This window comes from Tiliqua scincoides, chromosome 3 (assembly GCF_035046505.1).
Source record: "Tiliqua scincoides isolate rTilSci1 chromosome 3, rTilSci1.hap2, whole genome shotgun sequence".
Taxonomy (NCBI): Eukaryota; Metazoa; Chordata; class Lepidosauria; order Squamata; family Scincidae; genus Tiliqua; species Tiliqua scincoides.
In genome coordinates, this window is record NC_089823.1 from 152,913,857 (window position 1) to 152,925,996 (window position 12,140).

Consider the following 12,140-nt stretch of genomic DNA (forward strand, 5'->3'; position numbering starts at 1 on the left):
TTGTGTTCTGTTCCTCAGAACCAGACTGCTCTGCATGTTAGACAGGAATGGTTTGGAAGGGCATGCAGCCCCTCCCCTTTGCAGAGGCTTCTTCTGGATTGCACCCTGCCTTGTTCTGTTTTGGAACCCCCAGTGGATTTAAAAAAAAAAAATCAGTGGATACCAAATCAGTGGAAAAAATAGCTTTAAAGACCCATTTCTAGGTTTCTTGTTCTTCCACTGTTGTCCCAGAATGCACTGATATAGACACTATACCACATTCAGCCACTAGATAAAGTGAATAATGGAATCTAGTAGAATTAAATTATAATTATTTAACAGTGTGAAGGCACTTGAAATCAAAATTGGATTTTGATGCTTTTCTCCTTGTTACAAGGACCTTGGTATCAGCGGTGAGTCAAACCAGTAGATACCAAGGCACCACCTATATATCCAGTAATGGGCAAGCACTGGCCACCTTCAGATTGCTTAGGCCTGGGTTAAATATTAGGACCATGACCTTCTGCTTTTGTCTGGTCAAGAGAGCAGAGCAGGCTCCAACTCCTGGACTGGAGACAATATACTTTATGTCCTGATTTGGGATCAATCACCCACAGCCTCAGCCTGACCTCAACACTTTACAGTACATTTATCTCATCTGTACTAACTATGTCATTTTAAAACTACTGTACTCATCAACAACATGAGATCAGAAGTCTCCAACTAATTCTGCCATTGCTTTCCATTTCATAAGAGACAGGGGGAAAAGGTGGCAAGTTCCTTTCACTTCAGCATCACCTGCACTATGCAGATCCTTACCGACAAGCACTGGGTCTAGTAGTTGTATCAGCTCAACATTCCCACTATTCCTGTAAGTCTCTAGACTCAACAAGCTAAGATTTGGATCATGCTTCAGTGACCAATTATAATTGCCTGTACTGAGGGGCAGACATAACCTTCTGCAAGGCTGGCTGCCTAAATCAGTAGATCTCTATTTGTGTGCCGCTCTGCAGATTGATTCTCCCCCACCATCATCTTTTAATAAGCCTGTACTGAGATGCACATACTGCAATAGCTAAGTTTCTCCCACAAAGTCAGATAGTTTTGCATTCTACTTACTTGCAATATTACAGCAAATTTATTCTGTGTTTGAATGTAATGTACATATTTTTTGTCAAGCACTACAGGATTTTATGGTGGCAAAGTCTGTGACAGTGACCAATTGAACTGCCCTAAAATCAGTGCCAGTGCCAAACAAAGTAGGGAGGAAGGGTTCCTGGCTGGCATTCTCTAAAGAAGTAGGTACCTACCAAAACACAGACACAGGGGACACAGAAGGCAGCCAGCAAAGAACAAACAGGGCAGCCCAAGAAGGAAGGGGTAAAAGAAGAAGTCATCAAGAGAAATGAGGGGAAAGAGGAAAAGGGGTACAAGGGAAAAGGAACTGAGGGCACAATCCTAACCAGGTCCACTCAGAAATATGCCCTATTTTGTTCAATGGTGCTTAATCTCAGGAAAGTGTGGTTAGGATTGCAACCTGAGAGTTGTAATAGCAGAGAAGCAGAATAGATATGGCCTGGAACTGCAGAGAAGGTGGCAACTGAATTTTCCTTGGCCAATTTAAAGTAACCAGCCAAATTTTGATTGTAGACCTTGAGGGAGCATGTATAAATATTTTTTACACACACACACACACACACACACACACACACACACACACACACACACACTTTCCTTTTCTCACTGCAGCAGTAGGTTGTGTCAGTCATTACTTCTGGGTGAAATAACTGACGAGGGGGTCAGTCCACCTGAAAATTGCTCTCTGAAGACTTAAATGAAACAGATGGGCATTGATGATGTTTTCAAGGAAATTAATCAGCATGGACTAGCAGCGATGCCAGAAGCTCCATAGGCCCAATCTAGTCTAATGTATTCCGAGCTCTCTGTCTTAATAGCTCCTGACAAGACTAATTTACTCATGTAAGTGATTAGAGAGGGAATTATCTCTTTAATTGTTGCTTAACACTCCTGCAGGCATCACATGGAGGAAGAGGAACTCAGTTAAATTCTAGCCAGGTAGAGAGAGGGAGGAAGACTATATTGGAGAAGGTGTAGGGGATGGGGAGGAGTTAAAGAAGATGCTAACTGAATGAGACATGGGATCAGGCCAAGGGTGGCCAAGTCACACCAGAAGGGCTTAGCCGAACATTCTCCAGAAAACATTTTCAAGCAAGGGAGGGCACGAAAAAAGTTTCCCCAAAGGTTACTTCTTGCTCTTTGCAGCCCCAATCAGTTTCAGCAATACATTTTGTTAGCCAATACAAAGGGATGTTTGTTCTCTATGTTACACTACTAAGGGCAAGCAAAGGTAATTCAGAGCAAGGGCATTGCCCTCACTCTAACCCAGCACTTCCCAATCTTCTTCAGTTTGTGACACCCCTTGAGCTGCACACACAGTGCACCACTCCCAGAAGTGACTGGCGATGACATCATTGTCAGTTAATTCTGGATTCAGAGACCCATGATAGAGCTTCAAACAGTTGTAAGAGGATCAGGGAGGGCAGAAGTGCTTTTCAAAATGCAAAAAATTGTGCACTAGGCTGAGCCTACTACCACTGTTCTGAAGCTCTGTTGTGGGTCTCATTTCTGGTTGGTTGGTGGACCGGCCAGCCAGCTGGCCAGCCTGACAGACTAGGGGAATGCCTTGGGAACCCCAGCTCTAACCTAATTTCTTCCTCAAGTTGAATAAACTCCATGAAGATGTTATTCATAAAAGGTAGAAGGGCTGTTTTTCAAAAGAGGCCAAAAATTGTAGCCATTTGGAACACAGAAGGTGTCCACAATGAAACACTGCTACCACTGACAACGTACTAACAAAGTACAAAGGGAACACAGAGGTCCTTTTCTGTGAACTCCACCAAAACAATTGCCAAACACAACCCCCCCCCCCCCAAAAATCTTCAAAAAAGGGGGACATTTTGCAGTGTAAAAAAAGTTAGCTAAATGCAACCTTCATTCTGGCTCATCCCTAAGAGGAAAAAATGATTTCTTTATCAATTTAACTGACCAATTATATAGTAGAAATGCATAAATCACAGGGAATGAAGTGTGAAAGCATCAGTCTTACTGTCTCATTAGTACAACTCAGAACCAATGAGATCACTTTTCTGCATTAAGATTTTTAACCTTACTGAAGGGTAAATGACTGGTTTGGAAAGATTTAAACATGGGTGGGATGCTATGCAAACTGCCTCATTAAGCTTTCTGAAGTCAACTTCTTACTACGGAGTTGTGGTTCACACATACCTCTGCATCACTGCACACTTCATTACTGGGCACACTGAAAGGGATGGCACTGAGGCAATGTGAGGGAACATGGACCTTCTGTCTGTTATACTCAGTTACATAAGCAAGTCAACATATGAGGTTGCAGCCATCAAGGAATCACACATGCATATCGAAAGCTGCATGGCTGGATTGCAAGGTAACTGCCCTGAATGTACCTTGAACTAGAAGTGGAGACTTCCAGAAAACATTATTTCCAGGTGGGAATGAACAGCAGCATTTTTCATTTTAAGATTCAGCCAACTTGTCCATAAGCCCATCTTAGAAGATAAAGTGTACTGATTTAGCCTGAGAGAAGTTCTAGCATACCTTGAGCCCCAAAGGGAAGGTCATATACCTTAATACAATATTTCAAAAAATTTCAAGACTCAGTTTGAGAGACCCGAGAATTACCAACGAGATTATAGAAATCTATTTCTCCTAACTAGAACTGTTACAATCTTTTCACAACTGACCTCTAAGTATCCTGTAATTAAAAAAAAATAAAAGCAGCCACCTTCTTCCAAAGATGTATGATGAATCGACAGTGGTGTGCTGCAACTATGACAATAAGGATGGAAGGAAGGAACATACGAGGAGGTGCCAGGCTCTGCAACTGGGGCCCTGATAAAATTAGCTATTAGCCTGAACAAGGATTGAGGCCCATCACACTTAAGGTTCTGTGCTTGTGCACACATGGGACTTACAATCAATTCAAACAGCATTACAAGCCATCCGCAGGCCCTGCTTGAAGAGCACTAGTTTAATGGACCAAGAATCTGGAAATAGGCCAAAAAAGACCCAATCGATTTCTGCATTTACTCAAACTGCCAAAAATAAATAAATAACAGCTACATATGTCAATCAGACCTTGAAATTTTTGCGAAAAGCATAATTAACCTACACCATACTCTATTCTCAGAAAACTTGCAAGTAGCTGAGGCAGCCAGATATGGAAGGTGCATTGCATTTGGTTTATAGAGTGACAAAGGAAAAACAGTTCAATTAATTGCTTTTATTTCATATTAAAAAAACAACTAATTCTAGCTTTCTTAGCATAAGAACATAAGAACAGCCCCACTGGATCAGGCCATAGGCCCATCTAGTCCAGCTTCCTGTATCTCACAGCGGCCCACCAAATGCCCCAGGGAGCACACCAGAACAAGAAACCTCATCCTGGTGCCCTCCCTTGCATCTGGCATTCTGACATAACCCATTTCTAAAATCAGGAGGTTGCGCATACACATCTTGGCTTATACCCCATAATGGATTTTTCTTCCAGAAACTTGTCCAATCCCCTTTTAAAGGCGTCTAGGCTAGACGCCAGCACCACATCCTGTGGCAAGGAGTTCCACAGACCAACCACATGCTGAGTAAAGAAATATGTTCTTTTGTCTGTCCTAACCCGCCCAACACTCAATTTTAGCGGATGTCCCCTGGTTCTGGTATTATGTGAGAGTGTAAAGAGCATCTCCCTAGCCACTCTGTCCATCCCCTGCATAATTTTGTATGTCTCAATCATGTCCCCCCTCAGGCGTCTCTTTTCTAGGCTGAAGAGGCCCAAACGCCGTAGCCTTTCCACATAAGGAAGGTTCCCCAGCCCCGTAATCATCTTAGTCGCTCTCTTTTGCACCTTTTCCATTTCCACTATGTCTTTTTTGAGATGCGGTGACCAGAACTGGACACAATACTCCAGGTGTGGCCTTACCATAGATTTGTACAACGGCATTATAATACTAGCCGTTTTGTTTTCAATACCCTTCCTAATGATCCCAAGCATAGAATTGGCCTTCTTCACTGCCGCCGCACATTGGGTTGACACTTTCATCGACCTGTCCACCACCACCCCAAGATCTCTCTCCTGATCTGTCACAGACAGCTCAGAACCCATCAGCCTATATCTAAAGTTTTGATTTTTTGCCCCAATGTGCATGACTTTACACTTACTGACATTGAAGCGCATCTGCCATTTTGCTGCCCATTCTGCCAGTCTGGAGAGATCCTTCTGGAGCTCCTCACAATCACTTCTGGTCTTCACCACTCGGAAAAGTTTGGTGTCATCTGCAAACCTAGCCACCTCACTGCTCAACCCTGTCTCCAGGTCATTTATGAAGAGGTTGAAAAGCACCGGTCCCAGGACAGATCCTTGGGGCACACCGCTTTTCACCTCTCTCCATTGTGAAAATTGCCCATTGACACCCACTCTCTGCTTCCTGGCCTCCAACCAGTTCTCAATCCAGGACTGGACCTGTCCTCTAATTCCCTGACTGTGGAGTTTTTTCAGTAGCCTTTGGTGAGGGACCGTGTCGAACGCCTTCTGAAAGTCCAGATATATAATGTCCACGGGTTCTCCCACATCCACACGCCTGTTGACCTTTTCAAAGAATTCTATAAGGTTCGTGAGGCAAGACTTACCCTTACAGAAGCCATGCTGACTCTCCCTCAGCAAGGCCTGTTCATCTATGTATTTTGAGATCCTATCTTTGATGAGGCATTCCACCATCTTACCCGGTATGGATGTTAGGCTGACTGGCCTATAGTTTCCCGGGTCCTCCCTCTTTCCCTTTTTAAAAATAGGCGTGACATTTGCTATCCTCCAATCTTCTGGCACTGTGGCCGTTTTGAGGGACAAGTTGCATACCTTAGTCAAGAGATCTGCAACTTCATTCTTCAATTCCTTAATAACTCTCGGGTGGATGCCATCAGGGCCCGGTGACTTATTGATCTTTAATTTATCAATGAGGTCTGAAACATCTTCTCTTTTAACCTCTATCTGACTTAACTCCTCGGTCAGGAGGGGCCGTTCGGGCAGCGGTATCTGCCCGAGGTCTTCTGCCGTGAAGACAGATGCAAAGAACTCATTTAATTTCTCTGCCATCTCTAAGTCTCCTTTTATCTCCCCTTTCCCTCCCTCACCATCCAGAGGGCCAACTGCTTCTCTGGCGGGTTTCCTGCTTCTAACATATTTGAAGAAGCTTTTATTATTCCCCTTAATGTTGCTAGCCATGCGTTCCTCATAGTCTCGCCTGGCCTCCCGTATCACCTTCTTACATTTCTTTTGCCACAGTTTATGTTCCTTTTTATTCTCCTCATTAGGGCAAGACTTTCATTTACGGAAGGAAGCTTCCTTGCCCTTCACAGCCTCTCTAACTTGGCTGGTTAGCCATGCAGGCACCCTCCTGGATTTAGTGGAACCCTTCTTTCTTTGCGGTATACACCTCTGCTGGGCCTCTATTACTGTTGTTTTAAGCAGCCTCCATGTACTCTGGAGAGATTGGACTCTTTTTACCCTCCCTTTCAACCTCCTTCTAACCAGCCTCCTCATTTGGGGGAAGTCTGCCCGTCGGAAGTCAAGGGTTTTTGTTAGAGATTTGCCTGGTATTCTTCCCCCAACGTGCATGTCAAAACGGATCGCAGCATGATCACTGTTCCCCAATGGCTCAGTAACATTTACATCTGTAACCAGGTCCTGCATACCGCACAATATTAAATCCAGAGTCACCTGTCCTCTAGTGGGCTCTGTGACTAGCTGCTCTGGGTTGTTGGCAACCTTCAGTCTCGAGAGACTATGGTATCGCGCTCTGAAAGGTAGTTTTGGAACATCGTCTAGTGTGGCTGAAATGGCCAATTCGGGAGTGACAATCCCTTCCACAACGGGAGCAAGTGCAGTCTGTCCCTGGTCTGTCTCCCTGGCTATGGGCCTTCCTTCTTTGCCACTTAGCCTCAGACTGTTGGCAAAGTGTCTCTTCAAACTGGGAAAGGCCATGCTGCACAGCCTGCCTCCAAGCGGGCCGCTCAGAGGCCAGGGTTTCCCACTTGTTGAGGTCCACTCCTAAGGCCTTCAAATCCCTCTTGTAGATGTCCTTGTATCGCAGCTGTGGTCTACCTGTAGGGCGCTTTCCTTGCACGAGTTCTCCATAGAGGAGATCCTTTGGGATCCGGCCATCATCCATTCTCACGACATGACCAAGCCAACGCAGGCATCTCTGTTTCAGCAGTGCATACATGCTAGGGATTCCAGCACGTTCCAGGACTGTGTTGTTAGGAACTTTGTCCTGCCAGGTGATGCCGAGAATGCGTCAGAGGCAGCGCATGTGGAAAGCATTCGGTTTCCTCTCCTGTTGTGAGCGAAGAGTCCATGACTCGCTGCAGTACAGAAGTGTACTCAGGACGCAAGCTCTGTAGACCTGGATCTTGGTATGTTCCGTCAGCTTCTTGTTGGACCAGACTCTCTTTGTGAGTCTGGAAAACGTGGTAGCTGCTTTACTGATGCATTTGTTTAGTTCGGTATCAAGAGAAAGGGTGTCAGAGATCGTTGAGCCAATGTACACAAAGTCATGAACAACCTCCAGTTCATGCGCAGAGATTGTAATGCAGGGAGGTGAGTCCACATCCTGAACCATGACCTGTGTTTTCAGTAAGAAGGCTGATCGTCAGTCCAAAATCTTGGCAGGCCTTGCTAAAACGATCCATGAGCTGCTGGAGATCTTTGGCAGAGTGGGTAGTGACAGCTGCATCGTCGGCAAAGAGGAAGTCACACAGACATTTCAGCTGGAATTTGGACTTTGCTCTCAGTCTGGAGAGGTTGAAGAGCTTTCTGTCTGATCTGGTCCGGAGATAGACGCCTTCTGTTGCGGTTCCAAAGGCATGCTTCAGCAGGACAGCGAAGAAAATCCCAAACAAGCTTGGTGCCCTGCTTCACGCCGCTTCGGATGTCAAAGGGGTCTGATGTGGAGCCATCGAAGACAACAGTGCCCTTCATGTCCTTGTGGAAGGATCGGATGATGCTGAGAAGCCTGGGTGGACATCCAATCTTCTAGCTGCTCTAAGCCACAGTCATTTAGCACGTCAAGAAATCCGGTTTCCTTACCGTGACCAGAACACAAATTGACCCAGTCTATATGAGGATAGTTGAAGTCCCCCATGATTACAACCTTGTCCCTTCTTGTCATCTCCCTGATCTGTTTCCTCATTTCAAGGTCCCCATCTGATTTCTGGTCTGGAGGACGATAGCACGCCCCCAGTATTACATCGCTGCACAAGCCTGGTAATTTAACCCACAGAGATTCTATGGTGGAGTCGGATCCACCTTCAATCTCTACTTTGCTGGATTCTATCCCTTCCTTAACATAAACGGCCACCCCACCTCCAACATGCCCCTGCCTGTCCCTCCTGTAGAGTTTATAGCCCGGGATTGCAGTATCCCACTGATTCTCCGCATTCCACCAGATTTCCGTTATGCCCACTATGTCAATGTTTTCCCTTGTCACCAGACATTCCAGTTCTCCCACCTTTGCTCGTAGACTTTGGGCATTCGCATAAAAGCATTTGTACACGGAATGCCCTAGGATGGGCTGCTTATTCGCTCCTTTGTCCCCACATCCTCTCATTGTGCCAAACCGTCTATCACATCCCATCACGCTACCTTTCCCAATTTCTTCTCCTATTCTGCCTTTGTCTTGTTGTTCTCTAACCTCCCCACCCTCATCCCATAGGGATGAGGAGTCCCGAACCGGATGCCCCTCGGCTCCTGTCGGCCTTCCCCCAGGGATCAGTTTAAAAGCTGCTCTGCCACCTTTTTAATGTTATGCGCCAGCAATCTGGTTCCATTCTGGTTCAAGTGGAGCCCGTCCCTCTTGTACAAGCCCCGCTTGTCCCAAAACGTTCCCCAGTGCCTAACGAATCTAAACCCCTCCTCCCTACACCACTGTCTCATCCACGCATTGAGACCCCTGACACCACCGTCTCATCCACGCATTTACCACCCAGCTACAGCCCTTCTCATGATCAAAACCTTCTCATCCCCAAAGCACCAGGCTGACCATCACCAAGCCTACTCCACCCCATCCCAGCTACCAAGGGCAAGCAAAGACTGCTTGACACTTCTCAAATACAGAGTGTATTCATGTAAAAGCACAGGGTAATTTTGCAAGAGACTCAATTTCATTCCTCAAACTGCTTTCCCCTCCCACCAACATTTTTAAGTTTGACAAGATCCAGAATGAGAAATTGCCTACCATCTTGGCCAATAACCATTTATCTTCCAATCCTCCGTAAAATGTGGTTCTAGTTATAAAGTGAACCGTTGTCACCATTTTCTATAACACAGTAAATCTCTTTTCAAGCTCCCATAGGCAGCTGCAACCAAGTTCAGTAGGGTTAAGGATCTCAAGGACGTTATGTGGTTTTGCTTTGGTTTTTGTTTTTTGCCAGATGATTCCTCCACACGCCACGCCTCTGCACAGACATGACAGCAGTCTTTCGGACTCCCATCCAAGCACCCAATCCTGCTTAGCTTTTTTAGGCAAGGCAACAGCTCCTTGCCTGACCACCCTTCTTTAAACAGGCATGGTAAGCATGCTCTGGTCAGAAAAACCCAGGTCTGCAGCTGGGTGAGCAAGGTGGAGATAGCAGCAGCAAAAGTGTGTGTGTGTGTGTGTGTCAGGGCACATGTGCACCAACATGCAAGCAAAAAAGAAGGGGTGGTGGAAATGTTAGGGCACTGCTCTGGAGAAGAGACACAAATTAGTTGGAAAAACTGTCCCTTTTACAAATGCACATTAATTTAAAAAATTTTCCTAGTTAAACCAGAATTCAGGAAGCACTGAACATAGGACAGAGTGAACCCACAAAACAATGAAGGAATGGAGTGAGGAGAATAGCTCACCTCCATCTGGGAGACTAACCCAGGCACTGAAATGACTAACTAGAGAACATACTGCTCCTTCACTCTCTGCCAGAAAGTGTCCAGTATTTGGAAATCTGAATCATGAAACAGAACAGAATTTGTGAGCAAATGCACACAAATGCCCTGATGTTAGCTTTTAGAGTTTTTGTTTTGTTTTTTTGCAGTGTAATACAGCCCTGTTCATGGTAAGTCCTGTTTAATTTCCCTTTATCTGATCTTAAACCAAAACCGATAGCCTCATCAGCAGAGTATTTATCAGCCCTCTGGAAACAACCAAAGACAGTGAAAGTTTTAACACTCTAGGAGGGAATCTGGTTTCCTCTTATAGGCAGTTTCTTTAAAAAATGACATGCAGAGTTGCCATTCGGACTCCCTTATCTCCCTAAAGACAGGTGGATGCAAAAGTGTCATTTTACTAATTAAACACAAACTCAGTGCACTTACCTACTGGAGTATCTTCATTGATCAACAGGTATGTGTCAAAGAAATAATTAATGAAGTATGGCAACCGATTGCTCAGACCTGAAAAAGTTGGGAAAAAATAAAGGCTTTATTCATTTGTAGCTGTAAAATCATATTTATGCTATGAGAATTTACATTTTGTTAACCTATAATCCAGAACAAATAGCAGGGTGTGCAATGTATTAAGAAGAGGCTCTTTGCATCATCCTAAGCAAATAGCTCGTCCCAGTCAAGCTCCTGAAAAGTACTTGTTCCTTTTATCCAGGCATAGCAAATTGATTCAGTGCTGAAACTGAAGGTTAGAAGGTCCTGGATCCCAGTTGGCACAGGGCAGAGGAGTGCCATGCAGGACTAGGACTACCCTGAACAGCATCCCTATCATGGGATGCTCATGTAATTAGAGTCAACCCCCATGATTTCTTGGGGGGGGGGCATAATGAATGTATGTTTTTCTCTCATTCATTGCGTACAGAGTCCACACATCTTCTCTCAAGAGGTTTCTGCTGCAGCAATATTGGCAAATATTCAAAATGGAATGTTTCCTAAGAATATTTTATTCATTGCAGTTGCAATTACTGCATGAAAAGGGACTGAGAGAATGATTGCCATCAGAACCTACTAGTGTTTGTTTACTGCTGAAGTTTAGTATCCCAGCCTAGCTTATAATGCTCACATGTAATTCAAATCAGGTTCTTGAGGAAACCATAGATCTTGCCTAGCTCAAAATATTAAATAGATGTTGACATGCTGGGGTCAGTGCTCAGAAAGCCAGGTTCCCAACGTCAGCTGCCCTAGGTGAGTGCACATGGGTTGTTTACTAATCAACCCCTGTGCTTTGCTGCTGCAAACATAGGAACCAGATACATTGATCTTTCCAAAGACAATGACTGTTTCTTTTATAATTATTATTTTGTGGAAAGGGGGTGGTGGTGATGGCAGACAGTGCAGGGAAACAGGAGATGGCAATTACTGTTTTAGCACATGATTAATAACTTATATTGTTCTCATGGCTGTGAGCCTTTTGCCTTGTCAGCCCTAATTCCACCAAAGCATCCCTTTCTTTCACCTTTAATGAGGCTTGCTTATTGCTGTTGCCTGTTTATTTAGCTCAAGTAACTAAACAAAAGCACATATGCCTACCTCTTAAACGGCCAGGCAACCCCTTGCACCGGGGCTCATTTATTCAGAGAAAGTTTAGAGCATATAATTTTGAACACCATAACAAACTGCAACCTGGACCCTGGGAGAGGTTGTCTGACAGCCTCTTTCATTATTATTTGGACTCTTTCCTAATCACAAGGTTATAGATCATGTAACTTTTAAAAATCAATCATACTAGCTTTACATGGTGGTTGCAAAGTACAGTAGCTCTTATCACAGTTATAGATATGGAGAACTGAGGTTGATGGGTAGTATTTTGCCAGTGGCCACCCAGGTTGACACATGGCTGATCTGACAAAAAAAAAAGAACATTCTCAAGACCACAAGACCAATAATTTTTCCACTGGCCCACACTGCTTTAGCGGCAGTGTGAAAAACTGAGCAATTATGGCAGCAAAAGAGAGACCTAGCAAGTTTCTGAAAGGGTATAAATGCCATGTGTAATACATTTGACAGATGGGTTTACTTTGGTTCCCAGCCAGTTTTGAAGTAGCCAGCACTGTCTCTTATTAAGAGATCCCGTTTA

General features: G+C 44.6%; 1 protein-coding gene across 1 annotated transcript in view; it reads right to left on the reverse strand.

Annotated features, from left to right (window-relative positions):
- The window catches only part of CDH23 (cadherin related 23), a 453,381-nt gene extending 442,445 nt beyond the window's left edge, over positions 1–10,936 (reverse strand). The window contains exons 1-2 of the mRNA XM_066621404.1: positions 10,924–10,936; positions 10,436–10,513 (exon numbers count right to left, since the gene is read on the reverse strand). Coding sequence (XP_066477501.1) covers positions 10,436–10,513; positions 10,924–10,936 — 91 coding nt within the window. The remainder of the gene's footprint in view (positions 1–10,435; positions 10,514–10,923) is intronic.
- Between the last annotated feature and the right edge of the window lie 1,204 nt (positions 10,937–12,140).